A 19,906-nucleotide genomic window follows, 5' to 3' on the forward strand; every position below is an offset into this window, starting at 1 on the left:
AGTCCTGGCAGGTAATATTAAAGCACCTTATATAGTATATAATAAAGTATATACCTAAGGGGAGTAGGTACATAAGAAAGTTCATAAGGAAGTATAAAAGGAAGTACATAAAGAGAGTATATAATAAAGTTATAAGGAAGTACATAATGGGAGTACATAAGGGGTGTACACAATGGGAGTACATAAGGAAGTACATAAGGGGTGTACATAAAGGGAGTACGTAAGGGGAGTACATAATATAGTATAGAAGGAAGTACATATGCTCTCCGATGCACGTCATAACTACCGCTCCCATAGAATGCTAATGAAAACTACAAGATACAAACGGGGCTAAACTATAAACAAATGACTGTTAAAACTCCAAAAAGGAAACATACAAATATCTACTGAACCATTCGTTCGCGCGCTTGAATCCCAATTTTAACCCTCGTGCCTTGTTTAATATGTGCACGTTTTAATAACATGCACCCGAGTTGTTTAAATTGGATTTCCAATAAACTTTAGTTAAAATTAAAAAAATACTAAAAGCTGCAACGTTAATAATTGATGGTTTTCACAATTTTCAGAGCGCAACGTAATAATTATGTATTCTTTCAGCGAATTATAATTTTATGCTAGTTCCATTAATAGTATTAATTTTAATTTGGTTTAAATTATTAGTTGTTGAAATTTCATTTTGAATAATTTAATTTGTTGGGTCGGTGGTTTCGTGTTAAATGCAGGGTTTGACGTCATAGATTCAATCCTGACAGCAATTAATTTATCTTTTTTGGAATAGCACTAAGTTTAGACGATAGTTTTTATCTCCGTTCTTGCTGAAGAAGTCGTTATTTTGTAATCATCATCTGCCTAGCCTTTTTCCATCCATGTTGGAGTCGGCTTCCAATCTAACCAGATGCAGCTGAGTACCAGTGTTTTATAAGGAACGACTGCCTATCTAACCTCCTCAACCCAGTTACCCGGGCAACCCTCTTGGTTGGACTGGTTGTCAGACTTACTTGCTTCTGACGACCCGTCAAATGACAGCAATTGTATAATAAATCCAAACTAATATTATAAATGCGAAAGTAACTCTGTCTGTCTGTCTGTCTGTCTTTCTGTCTGTCTGTCTGTCTTTTCTTCACGCCTAAACTACTGAACCGATTTGTGTGAAATTTGGTACAGACATAGTTTGAAACTTGAGAAAGGACATAGGATAGTTTTTATTACAAAAAAAAAATAAAAATAAAATTATTCCGGACATATAGCGCCATCTATTGGTCAAATCAAAAATCTGCTGGTAGCCACTATTCCACGCGAACGAAGTTGCGGGCAAAAGCTAGTAGGTATATACATAAGTCACGTAAACTTACTAACGGATAGTGACAATCATTCAACAATTTTATTACCCAAAAAAACTCAACGAGCAACTTCAAGCAATTAATAAAAACCCCTTTCATCTTGAACATTAAACGTTTTTTCCCTATCTAGAAACTTGACTAATAACCTCATTTCAGTGCCCATAAAACATTTTTAAACACTGAAAAATTCTGTGTTAATGTTAAATAAAATCCCTACTAATATTTTAAATGCGAAAGTAACTCTGTCTGTCTGTCTTTCTGTATGTCTGTTACGCTTTCACGTCTAATAAAATTTGGTACTGAGATAGAGTTGACCTTGAGAAAGAACATGGCAGTTTTTATCCCGGACTTTTGAAGATTTGTCTTGGAAATGCGATATAACCGATCACTACGCGGGCGAAGTCGCGGGAAAAAACTAGTGTTAAATAAAATTCTGAATAAAGAAATTAGTATTAATTATTTCTCGAGGAAACTAGGACCAAAGGTTTAATATTAACTCCCTTTGAGTCGGACGGACCATGAAGTGAGGTTTAATTACGGGATGAGAAAAAAGACTTAAAATTACCCGAGATAGCATGAACCGTGTTATGTAATACTGCTTTGAAATTGCATGTTTTTTTGTCCGACTTTGTTTAAAGGAGGGTTATGGTTTTCATGTTTTTGCACATGCAAAAATGTAGAAAAAAAATGTTGGTACATTTATTTAGAACTATCACAAAGAATTTATGAAAAGGAAGCCAATTTTTTGATCAACAGACACAAATATAATATTACTCTTATGTTCATAACATTTGTACATATATTGGGTATTTTTCGGTACAGTAACCTTCAAGAAATGCCAACAAAAAACCGCATGAATTATTATCATGGTGCCTGAAGACAAATGGTTTGTGCAGTGAAACAAAACAAACTCATACCTAAGTATTTTTTTCAGACATCTTCATATTAATAGTGATGGTGTACTCAAATTCCATAAATATGATATGCAAATAGGTCACAACTTAGTGACCGATTTAATAGAATATTAAACTAATCTAGCGGAGGCAATGATGGCAAGAAAACATGGTGCACTGACCACAAATAAAATTGGAAAATGGGCGGGCTAGCAATAATTTTCTCGGGATTGATTTCTCAGCAAAATATAGAAAACAAATGAACTCGTATTATTTAGAATAGCTGTTCATACAACATAAGCGAAGGCGTATTAAAGGACCAAAATATTCTACTCCGACTTTAAGGACCCCACGTATTATAGTACATACCCACACACTGCAGACTGAATAGTCGGCCAACAACGACAGTAAGTTGGCAAACATTTTTTTTTTATAAAAGCTTGATTCCAGTCATAGTTTTCAGATAGATAGATACCTATAGATACTCTTTACCATGCACGTAAATTAAAAAAAACTAACTTAAAGATTTAAAATACGGTGACACAAGGTCAGTCGGTCTGACACTGGCTAAACCTGATCTGATCGTCGTTATATGCATACTAAAATTCACCTTCATACTGATTTATGAGCCCAAACAATCGGCTGACTAAAAGTCTGTTGTCTACTCTTACAGTCACAGACATATCAATTAATTTACCAGCTTATGGCTGACAAAATAATTACATCCTTCTGTTGGAAATTTGAAGTCTGAACCTAAGGGGATTCCTTTTAAGCCGATATGAAAGGAGTCTATCTTAACTATTGATCGGTTCAGGCTCTACGCAGTCAAGGGTTCATGAAAATCTAATCGCTGTGTGATCACAGTTCTGTTATGGTGGGTAGGGATGGTACTGAAAGAAAATGGTGGAAAAAATTGAGGGGTTGCGAAGAAAAAATTAAAATTATTATGACTTATATATTATGGTCTTGGTCTTCTGAAATAATTAAGGCTACGATAATTTGACAATGGCGGTAGTTGCTCTTGCTGGTGAGGAAGAAATCCTTTGTCTTCCAAAATGGACAGTGGTTGAATCTGCACTATCAAAGTTTCCTAACTTCATGCGAAGAAAATGGAATTCATTTGATCAGATATAATTGAAGACAGATGCAGACCTGACAAACAAAAAGAAAATCCCGTTATGGCTATATTTAACATGTCAAAATTATAATATCGTGTATCCTCCTAACACCTAATGTTATGGACAAGAGCTTGTATGTTCGTATCAAGGTTTCAGGAGCAAATAGTTGTTTAATTATGTTTCAGATAGGGCTGCCAGCATTATTGGTAACATACCTGTATGCCTATCGAGTTCCAATATCGATATCGTATATACAGGGGGTATCAGTTTTGTTCTCAAAATTGTTTCAAATTATTTACTAATTCAGTCTCATCATCTCATCAACTATAATGATGGTATCGGCTTCTAAAAGGCGAATGGTTGTCAAAATTTCTGGTGATGAAGATGAAAGATGATCAAATGACAGCCTAGACCTACCAATTTAACCTGCGGTCCGAATCCCGGAAGAACTCGTTGTGACTAGATGGTCACCCATCCACAGACTGACCGTGGCAAGGGTTGCTTAGCGTTACGTTATGATCAATCAACCACTATCGTTGTCATTTAGTTCCGAGATCCACCCAAATAAGTACATTACTATAAGAAGTTTCGGTGAGAAAAAACATGACACCACTATTTCCACAACTTTCTTTGTCTCCATTTCCATACATATCTTCTACATAACTACCAACATCCTTGACAGGGGACCGGCCGTTTCTCACACATTTTTCAACAGCCCCACCTAACTAAAGTTCAATATATATATCTAACCCTCGGCAACCCTGTATCACTCGCAATATTCACTGACATGCATTATTCAGTTTCATTACTCGGAGCTACTGCGGACAATAAATCGAAGTATAGCATTTATTCATTGGACGCGTTTTTTTTTTCATTTTCATTCGCTTTAGCAACTGAATTCTGTATTTGGATGGTGTGTTGAAGTGTTATGGTTTCGTTTTGATTGTATTTTCTTTGTTTTTAGGTACTTCTCTCTTATTTGCCTAGTCTTTTCCCAACTATATTGGGGCTAGCTTCTAGTCTTACCACGTAAAGCTGAATAGCAGTGTTTTACATGGAGCTACTGCCTATCTGAACACCTCAACCTAGTAAGCCCGGTACCCGATACCTCTTCATAAGCTTCATAAGCTTCTTATATGCTTGGCAGACTTTCTGGCTTCTGACTACCCATGATATCTGCCAAAGATATTCAAATGGCGGCACCCATTAATTTATCATGCCTTCCTAAACATGGAAGAACTCCTCATGACAAGATGGACATCCATCCATGTTTTCATTACTCGGAGCTACTGCGGACAATAAATCGAAGTATAGCATTTATTCATTGGACGCGTTTTTTTTTCATTTTCATTCGCTTTAGCAACTGAATTCTGTATTTGGATGGTGTATTGAAGTGTTATGGTTTAGTTCAGATGGTTATTTTTGTCTGTTTGTTTTACGACTATCTTATTAAGGGTTTATTGGTTTGCACGCACCAATCTCGGGAATTTTGAGACCAATTTTAATTCTTTCAGTTCTGGATTTGATGATTATGTGACGCGAGTGTATCCGATCGTGGAAGCTCTTTTACCTCCCCACTCAGAGACATTTAATGGTTACTTAAGCCATTCCTTAGTGAAGGGTTTGTATAACATTCCGTCACTAAGGAATGATTTAAGTAATCATTAAATGTCTCTGAGTGGGGAGGTTATTGGTATAAAGTATATGACAGTATTGATGGTTTTGATACACTAGGGGAAGCTAATTTAATAAGACCTTAAATATATAGTTTTTCTGACTTTATGCGATTTCCCAATTAAATACATCTTGAAACCTGTATTTCAGTAGGTAAACTTTGCATCCCTATTTATAATTTTTGACATGTAACGACTAGCTGGACTAACAGTTGCAATCGATCTGTTAGCTACTCGTTATTGTATTGATATAAGTAATTTAGAGAATGTTGCAACGACGAAATTGTTGTTATCAAGAACTCCCCAAAAGAAATCAGCTAACACAAACAAAAACACAATAAGAAAAGATAAAAACAAAAGACTAATGGAATTCACTTCACCGCCAATTTACCCAGATCACCATTTGATCACAAAAGCGATATATGAGAGATCCGCCTTAACCTAATCGCCCACTAATTGATACAGTCTTTCAATAAAAACTAAACGGTAAAGAAATACTTGATACCCTTAATGTAGGAGAGGAAGGCCGATTTGTTTCACCATTCAATAGAAAGAAGCTATTAAGTTAATCCGCTTAGACTGTCATCTCAAAACCGCCCTCAAAACAACCGAAAAACGTTACACGACATCCATTGCTGACTCACTAGAACACCACTTACAAAGACTCTTAACAAAATCAGCAATGGATGTTTGCTCAAGGTTTTTGGTCGTAATTTTTCATGTAATTAAAAATGTTTCCCAGTGACTTTGTAGAAGGTTGAGAGGCGATGGTACGCACTGTTATCAGTGCTAAGTCATTTCATTGCCCGATTAGAGAGCTACTTTCTTACGGATTAATTATTATTCGAGCTTATTCGAGATGTGTAAGGTTTTATTAGATTGCTTGTGTTTTGTTATTTATTACATGTTAGCATTTATTTATTAAGGAAATATGAAGTAGCTGTTAAGTTGAGTTAGTAGGATCGTGTTTTCTGCTCATTATTTCTTTTTGTACGAGGTGTGAGAATATTTTTTGGGTTCAGTTCGTGTCATAATATCATTATGTTCTACTACAGGTACGTAGTAACAATTTAGTAATCTGTGCAAAAGGTAATTTCTAAGCGAAACAGATATCGAGAATAAACGTCCGTCCATCTAGTCCATCGCCTGCCTAGCATTTTCCCAACTGTGTTGGGGTCGGTCTAAAGTCGATCCGGATGCAGCTGAGTACCAGTGTTTCACACGAAGCGACTGCCTATCCGACTTTCTCAACCCAGTTGCCCGGCCAACCCAATATCCCTGGGTAAGACTGGTAGTCAGCCTTATTGGCTTCTGACTACTCGTAACGACTACCAAAGATGTTCAATGATAGGCAGCTAGTCGGTCAAAGTATAATAATACAAAGTTATTTGCAAAAGATTCACGAATCATCTGTTTACAAGAAAATTGGTAAGAAAATTACGTAACAAAAGCTATGCAGTGATTTATGAGCGCCCAACGTTTGTCGCAAAACAGTTATATTGGAAAACTTCAGGTATTTTGGTAAAACCGCGTCAGTTTCGAAGTATTGAAGATAAATGACGCGGATATTTTCACGAGTATTATTATTTGTTAGAAAATTGTGTTTGTGTTTTGGAAGTTTGTTTTTGGTAACCGTAGTATCTAAGTACATAATATCGATAAATAAATAAATCCAACAGAGTACCACTCGTCAAGCAGAGTGTCTAAGTAACAGTCGCACGAATGTCACTACATAGGATAAAACAAAGGCGCTTTTTCTGTCCCTTTGTACTCTTAAATCTTCACAACTACGCAGCCGATTTTCATGCGGTTTTTTCAATAGATAGAGTGATTAAAGACAGAGGTTTATATGGATTAAAGTATACATTAAATAGTGGGGAAATACTATTATCCCGTGCGAAGCCGGAGCGAGTCGCTAGTATTTTTATAAGACATACAGACATATTGTGTAGTTTTTCTAATAATAGCACATAGGAATTGGTGAAGAGTGGGCGTTTTTGTGGCTGTCTTATGTAGTTCTGACGTTTGAAAAGCTGTTTTTAGCTTACTTTCAATAAACGATTTTGATTTTTGGACCGACCTATCATATGCAACTCAAGGCATATGGCACTCGGTATCTTATATATGTATAGCCTTCCTCGATATAAATGGGCTACACTTTAGTTTTTTAAATCTGTCCAGTAGTCTAAGATTAGCGTGTTCAAGCAAACAAACAAACTCTTCAGCTTCATAGCATATCCCTTCTTCTGAAATACTCGAACATCAAACCACGCTAATTTGATTAACTTCCTAAGCATCTCAATAGAACTTACTTTGGCATGACGTTCACAAACTCTATAATACGACAAAATGGCGCAGTTTCAGTTAGAAACACAAACAGCCACGAGTGCTGTATCCACGGAACGGAATCCGAACCGATTTTGAGAGCCCTCCAGTCTTAGAGCATTTGAACAACTGGAGACGAATTTGAATTTGGAGACGAAGTTGTATTATACAACAAAAATTAGTGGCAAGTTGTCAATTCATTAATGCTAGCAGACCATACATGTGTGCATCAAGTTTATGTGGGCACTTGTGTTTGTCAATTTTGTAATGTACGTGACGATACGATTGAAAATGCACGATTGAGCTATCGCTAAGTATTATATGCGTTGCCTTCCCCAGTGACCTTATTGGTAGACTTTTTGGCCTCGAGGTTTGTGCTCATATCTGCTCCGGTTGGTTAAATGCTCGAAGCCTGAAGAGTAGCGAAGTTTTAAAAATGTAATGTGATTACTGGCATACCTAGGCGCTTGTTGCAAATATGAAGCGAGGCGGATAAAAAGGTGAAAATATGGGTATAATGTTTCGGATAAAAATACCTGTTGGTTCTCACTGAAATATTTTACGTGTTTTTATGAATTACTCGAATAATAAAGTTTATACAAGTACTTGCCAATTTTATCCTTTTCCTAACTATGTTGGGATCGGTTTTCAGTCTAATCAGTGCATCTAAGTACCAGTGTTTGACAAGGACCGACTGCTTATGACCTCCTTAATCTAAGCAACCCGATACCCTCGGTAAGACTGGTGGTCGGGCTTACTGGCGTCTTACTACCCGTAACGACTGCCAAAGATGTTTAAATGACAGCCAGTACACACCAATTGAAAGTGCCTTCCGAAACAAGGAAAAACTTATTATGACATAGGTCACCCATCCACAGACCGTTCGCGTCAAGCGTTGCTTAACCAACAGCTCGAATGCCAGACCTTATTTTTCAGAAAAATCATCTTCTCATTCTAAGAAGGAATAAGAATTGATCATTGCAAAACTGCATTAGCACTACCAGTATCTTCTAGAATTTAATACTTCAAATTGAAAACGTGAGTTCTGTCTTCGGGGAGTAAAACTGGGAACATAAATTCTCACCTAGCTTAATTTATTTATTTACTTAGTTTCAAAGGGTGAGGTTAAACTTACCGCAATATGTTTGACCACAGATAATGGTTGGTTGGATCAAAATTTAAATCTGGGTTTGCTGTATATGGGTCATGGATTGATATTGCTATGTGATTAGTATTTTAGGTCATCTATGTGGGTTTGTGAGGTGTATCTCCGTATCTATTGACTGAATTTGAAAAGTATATTATCACATGCTGTGAAAAACATCGTGGTTCCACTCGTATCCCGAGGGAACTGCTCCCTACAACTCGGATAAAAAATAACCTATGTCCTTTCTCAGGCTTTGGGCTATGTCTATACGAAATTTCATTTAAATTTCGGTAATTTTGTAGTGAGTCGGATGATGATAGCCGCTTTATGAATCGGTACAATAAGAACTTGTTTTTCTAATAAGAGTGTGAACAATTCTTTATGTTTAGTTCGTTCATTTCAAACGTTTACGTGACTGGTGTTGGTATTAAGACTGTTAATCTATTAGCAATAGTACTGTGTCTTTATGAGAAGAGTACTTTAAATTGTTTTCAAAATTATAGCTAGTTGTATTTACCAATTTCCGGAATAGAATAGCGTGTTACCTACGTTGGTAACTAGTACATAACATACAGACCAAAATTGATGGTATCGAAAATTTGCGTAGACCAATCGCACTATACACAATCATTCAAAAAAACATACATATGTATATGTAGCTTCCACCATCAGTTTCATTTGCGTCTCCTGGGATCTACTCCACGCACCCGTATAAAAATAAAGAGTCTTCCTCCATTCGTGGGGTTATCTAATACTGAAATAATTTTTCAAATCAGTCAAGTAGTTATTAATACCTTACTTTACCATATTTAGATTTATATTTACGTCATTAAAACCTACCAAATATAATTATAATATAGTTTAATATTTCACTAATTAGTCGTTTAAAGTTTCACGTAGGTATACGCATATCATTTGCACGGTCGGTTAGCTCCGGTAATCGAATCAAAGCGATCAATTAATTCGTAATGATTTACTTCAAACGGGTACAAATTGTATCTGGCATATCATTGCAAGGGAGCTTGTCAAACGAATATCGGGGATAACATTCTATAGTGGTACAATCATGAGCAACAATTTAATGTTTACACTTAGGTAAATTCAGAAGCGGTTTATCTCCTGTTGTACCTAAGCCGTGACTGCCTCGTTGGTCTAGTGGCCACAAGGTTCGATTCCCGGGTCGGGCCGAAATCGGTCGTACGTAAAGTCCTGCGCCTGTCTCTTTCCGGTGGTGTCGGATTGCCGTCCCATCGGGTTATGAGAGTGAAGAAATAGGGAGTGCACCTGTGTCTGCGCGAATGCTCGTGCACTATAATATGTCCTGCGCAGCTGGTATGGCTGAACTTCCTTAAATGAGAACAGCCGCCGTGGCCGAAATCGGGCGTGGACACCCATTGTTCCCTAAGCCGTGGTGGCTTATTGCGTATTTCAATAACCAATCTAAGTATGTGTTTTCTTTTTGCAATTGGAGACTGAATTTTGACATAAGCTTCATATAAATTACCTACAATTTCTAATCGCAAAACAACGAATGGTTCGGTTTTTTAAATTCCGCAGATAAAGCGTGAAGCACCAACCTGTCATAATATCTCTGTGCGTGGGGGATTAATTCCAGATCAGGCTAGTACCAATGCAACTTTTCTAAGTCGGCATGTTTTTTTAGGAGTATCTTGGATACGAATGGCTTATTTAATGTGAAGGAAACCATCTCGAGGAAACCTGGACGATAAATTCATAACAAAAGCAAGCGCGATGATGATGTATTAATTAAAGTTCAACGTTTTCACTAGCATAATATTTTGGAAGCTACAATGTAGCAAAATAATAAAAAGGTCGTAGGTAATAGAAATCCCTTGAAAATATTTACTAAGTGAACACATATTGTACGCGACTGTACAAAGCTTGTGGGTGGTACTATGTAGTTACTAGGTGTTTGTGTATTTTGACTAGTTTAAATGGAAATGTGTTTGTTTGTTACGTTTTCGTGGTAACGGTTGAATCGATAAATTGCTATTATACGTGGAAAGGTTATAAAAAAGGTTCTAACTTTACAATCTTTGGTACGCAGTAGCATCCTGGTGGAATGTAGATTTAAATTTTAAATGGAATTTTGTAAAACTCATTCTGAGCTTTAAAGTCTGAGTTCTTCTTGTGTTTCGAGTAATACTGACTCAATGGTATCTTAAACACACGCGGGAAGTAAACATAACTTTCAAAGACAGACTTTTACTTACCAAGATTTTAAAGCACCCATTTATACAGAAAATGCTAATAAAAAAATAATAGGTACGTAGAAATAATACGCACAAACGGATACTTCAAACATTTATTTCACAATTCAATGACTAGAATCAACAAAAGGCTTACTCTCTAAGTCACGTTAACTGTCGTTTAAGTTACGGATTACGAATCGTTAACAATTCGCAAGTCGAAGGTAGTTTCTACAAGTTCTATTAAAATTAATTTGGCAGTTACGAACTACTGGTAGTGGTGTGCTTTGGTACAATTAATAAAGTGGTAACGAAGAAATTAATATTTTAATTTGTAACAAAATAGTGAAAAAAAACTGATCCATTTTGTGTGATTTTTAATTTTTTTGTAATAAATGTAGCTCAGATTTTCTTTACTGTTTTTCAAAACACCTTAACATCATTCATACAGAAAATATTTTTTTACAAGAATATTAAGAGTGGGACAGCATAGGCTGAATAAAAAATTAGGTAATACCTTACCTACTTCTCCGTGTGAGAGGAGGCCTGTGCCTAGCAGTGGGACGATAAAAAGGCTGTGACTGTAACTGGTAATACGTACCGTTGACATTCGATTTTTACTATTTGTAAACAAGCATCTAATAATGCTACCGGTATGTTAATTGATATTATGTATACAAATTGGAATAAATAAATGCATTAAATTTTAAACGCACATAATTTTACCAAAGCACATCATAACATTTACATATAGTTTGACACGAACATTTAAAACTTATTTTAAATATTTTAAAACATCAGTCTTTTAATAAAGATACTTCGAGATGAATATTTTTTTGTTCTTAATTATTTTTATTTAAATATGTTTTACAATTCAGTTGCTTCGGATGAAGCGAATGGCAGTAGAAAAGCTGTAGTCAGTATTTTTGAAAATTAAAAAATATAAAATCAAATAGTTTTGTAAATTACATACAGAGCATGAGACACACAGATTATGGTTAATTCTTTAAACTATTTTTCTAAAATAGGTAAACGGAATCCATTTTTTTAGTATGTACATTTTTCTTTTTTTGGTTTAAGCAGTATTTTGGTATAATTTTCACTATTATATATTATTGTTGAAGCAAGATAAGTCTTATAGACTTTTTCCATTCAAGAAATTTCATTAGGTTTTTCTATGAAATCTTTTTAAATTATTTTCCCAACTTGTCATCAAGGTGTAAACCAAGCTTAGCTGTAATATAGATTGCATTGTTTTCGTGTATACTCACCTTAATTCCTCCCCCTTTTTCTTTCCTACTCTTCAATTGATATAAATTGATATTGTCGACCTCAAAAACACAGTTTTTACAATATTTTTTGTCTGTAGAATTAATTCCTTTGATTTTATAAATCTTTGATAAAAAAAAAAGTTTTGCAACTTTAGTACCTTCTTATTGACCAAATTCTAACATATTTTTTCGAATTTTTGGTACTAAATTGAGCGAACCTATTCTTTAACACCAAGTTACACAAACCTAAAATAATAGGTAATTACCAATTTACATTTCCTTTTAATTTTATGGATACAACTTGATATGCTTAAATTAAAAATTACATTTACCTAAATGTTTTTTTTCTTTTGTTAATAATATGTATTATGTATAGCTATTATTCTATTTTTGTTGTTATCTGTGATGTGGGGTGCGACAATGACCTGTAACAAAAGTAAACGTGTTAAAATAAACAGTCCTATAGCAGGAAAATATTATCAAAACAATAACTAAATTACATATTAAGACGTATGAAACACATTATTATGATGTACCTATGCATGACCTGCCGAGCCTTGTACCAACTAAGTTGAGGTCAGCTTCCAGTCTAATCGGATGCAGCTGAGTACCGGAGTTTTACATGGAGCGACAGCCTATCTAACCTCCGCAACCGAGTTACTTTGAAAACTCACAAGTAATCAGTATCTACTTAAAATAAATTCATCGATGTGGATAACATAGTATCCATATATGTACGGATAAACAATTTTTTTGGATGCTGTGGTATCCATGGACGTTTCAGTAGTTTAAATAGTTTAGCCAAAATATTAGAAGACCACACGAAACCTAATTTCACAAAGACCTAACACAACTGTACCTAAACACTGATAATGACAGGCCTCCTAAAATTAATTAAAGAGTAACTACTAACTATTAGTTCCACTGTGCTATTAGCATCTCTAATTAAGTGTAAAATGATTTATTAGTCCGTTTGGCAGCTCATTATCGTGCTTCGGAAGTAATTATAACTTGATTTGTCATGAAATATTGCTGTGACGAGGTTGGATTCTGTATTTGGATTTCCGTATGTGATACTATATACATGGGCGTTTTCCTATCTATGTAATTGGATGCCATTTTTTCATCATTGATTTCGTTGTAGGATGAAAGGTCTTTAAGCAGCTTGTGACCAAGTAGAAGACATTTATTTACCACCACAATATTGCGGATCGTAGCTGCATTTACCTGTTATTATGCTTGAAATAAATTTCGATAAAAATACCACTATGTAGGGATGTACAATACATACCCCGAAGTTCTGAAAAGTTACTTAAAATTAAGTCTTACTTAAAAGTGTTTATGTCGCAGCCATATACCTACGCTAATATGACAGTGGTAAAATGATGTTCCATTTGTGTGAGAATAGTATACCTACCGTTTCAGTATTCGTCCCTTAAAAGGGAATTATAACGAAGGTTCTAGAAGTAACAAATAGTTACTTACGTCTTGGAACCGCAGTGACGGTAGCTTTAGATGTGCTGTCGCTGTCGTCAGACTCCGAACGAGTCTGGAAACTTGTTTCTGTGGACAAAATATAAGAATTGAGTCTTTGAGTTATCAGTATCTTTTGCAACTTCCCTCGAATAGTTAAAAATGCAGCGTCATTTGCCCAGGTTATTCTTCCAGTCTGCTAAAGATGTTCAAATTACAGTCGCACCTATCAATTTGACGTGTCTTCTGAAACTCGGAAGAACTCGTCATGACAATCGATAGTCATCCATTCATGAACCAACTGTGCAAAGAGTTGTTTAACCTTATGACACATCGATTCATGAGGCTGTTATTTAGCGACGAGTTCCTACATATTGAATTTCTCTAAATTTAAAAAATAATCACAACAATACACCTTCCGCAAATTCACCTAAAATTACACGCAGATAAGGCTAAAGCAATAAGTACAACATTTTAGCATCGAAGTCGTAAAGCCGTGCAATAAAGGCGAAGTAAAACAATTGAGTCGAGATAAAGGCTTTCCTTATGCCGTGATCCCACTAAAATTGTTCGCGCACATTTGTTCGCGAACATGAAACGTGTTCGCGTCAACGCCAGTCCACTACTACAACATTTGAGTAGGTAGTATACAATGTTGATAGGACTTTTTACACAAATAAATATCAAACAAATAAAATATTACTTAAAATCCTGAATTAATTTATTAAGGCGCATTTAATTAATTAAGTTGATGATGAGATTGAAAATAAAGAGTCATATCAGGATTATTGATCCTCAATTAGGTGCCTACTCAAATATATAATGTGTGTTTACGCACAAAGGTTTAATTTTTGCGGGCATTTAAGAAATCGTTCACTATTTGTTACTGTTTGCTAGACCGAGTAAACCAGAAGAAACATTTGTGAGCGTGACAGTGCTACACACCGGTAGAATCTCGCCTTTACATTGGAACATTGTGACAGATCAATTAAATAGAAATACGAGTACAATTGTTTCTAAGCGAGATCGTTTAAATACGAAGATAGGGAGGTGGTTTCAACTGTCTTTGTAGTGGTTAATAATCTTCTTTTATGCGTAGGTAGCCTTTGCCAATGATAAGGATAAGTTTTCATTCATACAATAGTAATAAAATGTACAGGTATCGATTGCCCTTTTTCCGATATTTATTTTAAAGATTTAAATGTTATTAAATTAAACATCTAGCTACTATCGGCGGTTTTACCTGCATTTCATGGTAACTTAACGAAACGAAACGGTAACTGGGTACTTCACACGTCTTTTAGAAAGTAGCCTGACTGAATTTATCAAATCGGACCAAAATTCCCTGAGATAATTAAATGTGCGGTCAAAGGAAACAAACAAACTATTTAGCTTTTTAAATATAAATATAAATGATGCTAAACGTATACTACTGTTTTTAACACCTTCTATAAACTTAGTACAGCATCGAAGTTTCATTTTAAACCGTACTTAATTATCTCTACAACAAGTTTGTATACCTTCTCCTCTATTTATCAGTCTTTATTTGAAAGTCCCAAACGGAATGTCGAAACTAAACGTAAGGCGGGAGTCATCAATTTTATTAAATTAGATCAAGATTAATGGTCAAACGGGACGATGCTTAAGGGGCTGCAAAGTTAGCGATAAGGACTTTATAGACAGAGTGACTTTCAGATGAAAAAAACCCCGCGTTAACATAATTTGTTCCTTAGATTGTTGTGAATAAGGTTCAGGTTAGAATGGGCACGGTAATTCGTTTTGTGGGGAGAATTTTTTATGTATTTGGTGGTCATTTTAAGCAATTATCTGTTTGGCTCAGAGGGTGTTAAATAATTAATTTGTAAGAGATAACTTAAGAATGATAAAATTTGTATTACATTCCTTGGATAGATCTGTGAACAAATATTATATAGACAGATCACTAGTATTTTACAATTGCGTAATATTCCATATTGAAATTGACAATAGTTTACCATTTACATATTTATATGTGATCAAGGGTCAGAGTCAAATTAATTACATATTCTGGTGTTCTGTAGCTTGGTAGACAGCTAGGATCAACTTCAGAAAAGCACAGCTTCTAGACAAGATATACACACAAATGCGCAGAAGTTAAATTGCTAACTTCAGAATAGCATTTTTGCTCAAACATTTAATCTTAGTGAAATACGGTGAAAAATAGCCGTTTTCCTAGCTGCACACTGCAGAGACAAGAAGAGTAATATATAAACTAATTAAATTAGGAAATAAATGCTTTCGCCGCTTTCCTTAATAAAACTGTTCCCGAAATAACTGGGAGAAAAATGTGGGAGATACAGTGTTGCTAATTGCATCGTTTATTTACTTGTGAACGTTGCTTTTATACAATGTTTTGTTTGAAATCTCCATGTATATAGCTTCTGCCATCGTTTTCACCCATGCAGTGGCAGCTATTTCGTGCATATGGATAAAACCCTATAACATTCCTCGATCTCTTACACTGAAAGAATATAGCACATTGGTCAAGTGGTTCCCACATTTATTAATTGGTGTTATGAAAATCCCCAAAGACCTGAAGGGAAGGTATATCTTTGATATTGTGTGAAGGAAGACAGATTCTGGACTTGTAAAAGTTCTAGTCTAGACTGATTAATAAACATTGTAACCGAAGTTTCTCTTTTACACTAAACATGGGGTATAAAGTAATAAATAGTATAGATAAAGTTAAATTGTAAGCGTTGGAATAAATTAAAATGCAAAATTAATTATGAATATATACACGTGTGGCTATCAAAAGTGACCTTGAAATAATACAGAGTAAAATAAAATCAGCAAGCATTTTAATTATAAAGTTATTTTGAAAGCTTCATCAGCCAAATCAACTTTGCCTACACTTGAGTTCAAAAATTTTGAGTCACAAAAAAATTAAAAGAAAGAAAACACTTGACATAAACTTTGATTAATAATCTTAGAAAGCAATCTAACTTTGGCTCGTGGTGTAATTAAAAAAAGATTCATAAAACTCGAACAATGAAAATTGATTAGCATAAACGTCAAAAATTGTCTTTCAACGAACATTTTCTCGACTTTCAAAGTTATTAGAAGTGACAACAAAATGATTTTTTAATGGCAACGACGAAAATATGAAGCCTAAAATATGACGAAGAAACTATAAAATATTATTTTTTGTTGAAGCATAATTATGGATTCTGCTAATAGTATTCCATGTTCCAGTTTTTAAGGTTTCGTTTTCTCATTAATTAGGCTATTTATTTCTGATAAAATATTTTACTAATCAGTCCAGTATTTCCTGAATTAACCACGTTTTTAACAACTCACTTTAACAGCTTTATAACACTTATAGGTTTTTGACTTTATCAGCCTCAAAATTAACACAATAACTTCCAGTCCCAAAAAAAATTTACACAAAATAATCTTACAAATCAACTCGAAAATCGGCCTTGGAATAACTAAATAATAATTTAAGGGAGGCTTTGAAGGGAATTCAATTAATGATAACAACGTCTAGAATTTGAATAGAATTCATTTGAAATGTCAGACTGAAATATACGACAGGGACTGTCTCATAATTCAAACGAAACGTGATAACTAGAAGCAATTTGTAGAGTGCCTAGATGTGCCATCAGTCTTCACTTTTTTTTTTTAGTTTTTTTGTCTCTTGTTTAAAAAAGCTAAATTAAGTTAGAAAATCTGGTGCTAGCATAGTAAAAGCCAATTTAATACCTTCACTGATGTAGTCCTTGTTGGAGATACAATATTAAAAAAAAATATTGCTTGAATATGGAGTTTGCTTTGCTCATTAGTTAGTTAGTAGTTATTAGTTTTTTTTTCTTTTTTTTTTTTGTCCATTAACATATAAAATATGTTAATTGTCGTGTCCACACTATTTGAACAGGTGTGATTCTACTACAAAAGCAAGGTTTTTTCAACTAAGAAATCAATTTTCCCATTCAACTAAGTTGTGGCTGTGTGGCTGACTTAAATTTTAACCTCGAGCGGTTGAATATCATAATTTTATAGAAGGACAGCTATTTGAATAATCCGTAGTGACTCAGTCATTTAATTACTGGCGAATACCAATATCTTGAGGTTGGAGCAATTTTCAAACTTCTGGGATTTCTCAGAACGTTTAACGAGACCAATCGTTGAATAAATTGTGCATTGAACGAAAGTGTAGAAGTCTTATTAACATTTTTATTGTTTTATAATTTAGTTAGCTTTACGTAGGTATGTATGTTTGAATACCTAACCCTTAAAATAAATGTGTATTTAAATTGTAATAGATACCGACGTAAATAGAGCCTATGAGGCCTGTTATACAATTCAGTTTTATTGTTTGTTCAAAAATGTACTTGCAATAAATTGCTTGGTAAATAGTAATAACCCATTTATTTTTTTAAATAGACACTTTAAAGTATGTATGGGATCCAATTTAATATAGCTATAGAGAAATACATAAGGAAGGTGGAAATAAAGATAATATGGAAAAGTCACCCAAATGTTAAAACTCATCTTCGTCTTTCTGCGATAATCACTTCAAAAGACTTGAAAACATGGCACATCTAGAAAACATAAAATTCTACTATCTGTGAAACAATGTGCTCAAACGATAGCAAGGTACGTTTCAATTGGTAAATTGCCTCTTACCTAATCCTGAATATTGAATACAGTACCAAACAGATTTATGTTGTCTATCTAAATCTTATTGTTTGTATTTAATTAATATTTTCAGGTTGAGCAACCATCTTGAATTGGGAGTTAGTAACTTGATGGTGTTTTGGGAATAAGGAGCAATGGGGAAATCTTTGGGGATGGTTGCACCAAAATTGACGTTGGTAGCTTGGACCCAATCGTTTTGTAATACAAATGATGTTTATAATGTCTATTTTTCTATCTGTCAAGTTTCTTCAATCGATTTTCAACCTTATCACAATAGTGAATAGAGGAAGGATAATGTTCGATTGGTAAAATTTTACATATTCGGGTAGGTAGACCGGCTGGAGCCTGTAGTTTAATTTGACATAACTTTTAGTACTACTTTTACGTAGTCGGGCATACATTTTATATGTAAAAAAATATTTGCTTTAAATAATTTAGATTTTCATATAGGTAATTGATATACTTAAATATGATTTTGTTTATTCTAAAGTAGACACGTTTAATCACATACCTGTAGGCTGTAGGTTATCTTACCACGGATTCAGATACTCAGATACCACGTTTGATGATTGATCTAAATATAGACTAGATTATTTCTTTCCACATCAATTTTCAAAAGCGATCTTATTTTAATTTTCAGACTCGCTAAAATTTGATAGAAAACCAATATCAATTTCCTTGATTTCATGTTAATTTTATTAGCAGTACACGAGACTGCTTATGCCTTTGATGGCATGATATCAAAGACATCAATAATATTGATTGCGTTTTGATTGATATTCTCGGAAAAGGTTTAAGAGAGGGTACTTATTGCATTGATGTAAATTGTAAAGGCTATAGGTAACTTCTCGTTTGAGTTGAGAACGATACTTATGTTGGAGTATAGATGCTTTATATGCTTTTCTTGAACAGTTGCATTGACGAAGTCAAGTATTGAATTTCTATCTTGTATGCTGTCTTTGATATCATTAGCTATAAATGTATGAATGCAAGTACATGAGTAATTTATTATCTTAAATTTTAAATTTGATTAATTGCGAGGGTAAAAAATTAACATGCGTTTCTACAACGTTTACAGTTTTTTTTTATCAGGGCGAATGATTCATTATCGTCAGCCTTAGCGTCCCACTAGGCACAAGCCTCTTCTCATACAAAAAAGGGTGAATAATTAAAAGGGAAAAATTAATATGATAACTTGTATGCCCACATTGACGATACTAACTCTGAAATGTAAATTCTCTTTCTATTTCACACAAATGCGGTCAAACAAACCGTTCATTACAATATTATTGAGTTACCAAAACACAAAGCGTCCAATGCGAACATATATTTAAATAAAACTAATTATAATTATCAGGCCCAGTAACCAATTCGCATGTACAAAGCTTTTGCATTGAAATTCCTGAATTATTTGAAAATGTTTGTATATTTAGTAAATATAGGTAGAATGATAGTAATGTATTTAGGATGGACGGGAATCATATTATTGAAAAGCCTAATTATGCACATATTATGAATTCGTAATGCATGAATAGTGTGCGTTTGTACGCTTTTGGTTGATGATTTAATCCGATTAATAGTAAGTAGGAAAGTTGATCATTTATTTTGTAGATCATTATTGACATGTACTCGTTTTTGATAGCTTCGGCATGCATTATGCCATAATTTAATTGAACCAGCTAACCAAAACATAAATGCTTTAAATACTGCTATTAGTACCTAAATATAATTTGGCCGTGTTGGTATTTAATTTTTTTGATGTAGACATTTTATTTA

General features: G+C 34.2%; 1 protein-coding gene across 1 annotated transcript in view; it reads right to left on the reverse strand.

The window, feature by feature from the left end:
• Positions 1-10,808: 10,808 nt before the first annotated feature.
• LOC110378787 (cell adhesion molecule Dscam2) overlaps positions 10,809-19,906 on the reverse strand; it is a 95,982-nt gene continuing 86,884 nt past the window's right edge. Inside the window, exons 31-32 of the mRNA XM_064041237.1 lie at positions 13,463-13,540; positions 10,809-12,402 (exon numbers count right to left, since the gene is read on the reverse strand). Of these exons, the coding sequence (XP_063897307.1) occupies positions 12,374-12,402; positions 13,463-13,540 (107 nt within the window). The 3' untranslated portion in view covers positions 10,809-12,373. The remainder of the gene's footprint in view (positions 12,403-13,462; positions 13,541-19,906) is intronic.

The sequence above is a fragment of the Helicoverpa armigera genome, chromosome 24 (assembly GCF_030705265.1).
Source record: "Helicoverpa armigera isolate CAAS_96S chromosome 24, ASM3070526v1, whole genome shotgun sequence".
In the NCBI taxonomy this organism is placed as follows: Eukaryota; Metazoa; Arthropoda; class Insecta; order Lepidoptera; family Noctuidae; genus Helicoverpa; species Helicoverpa armigera.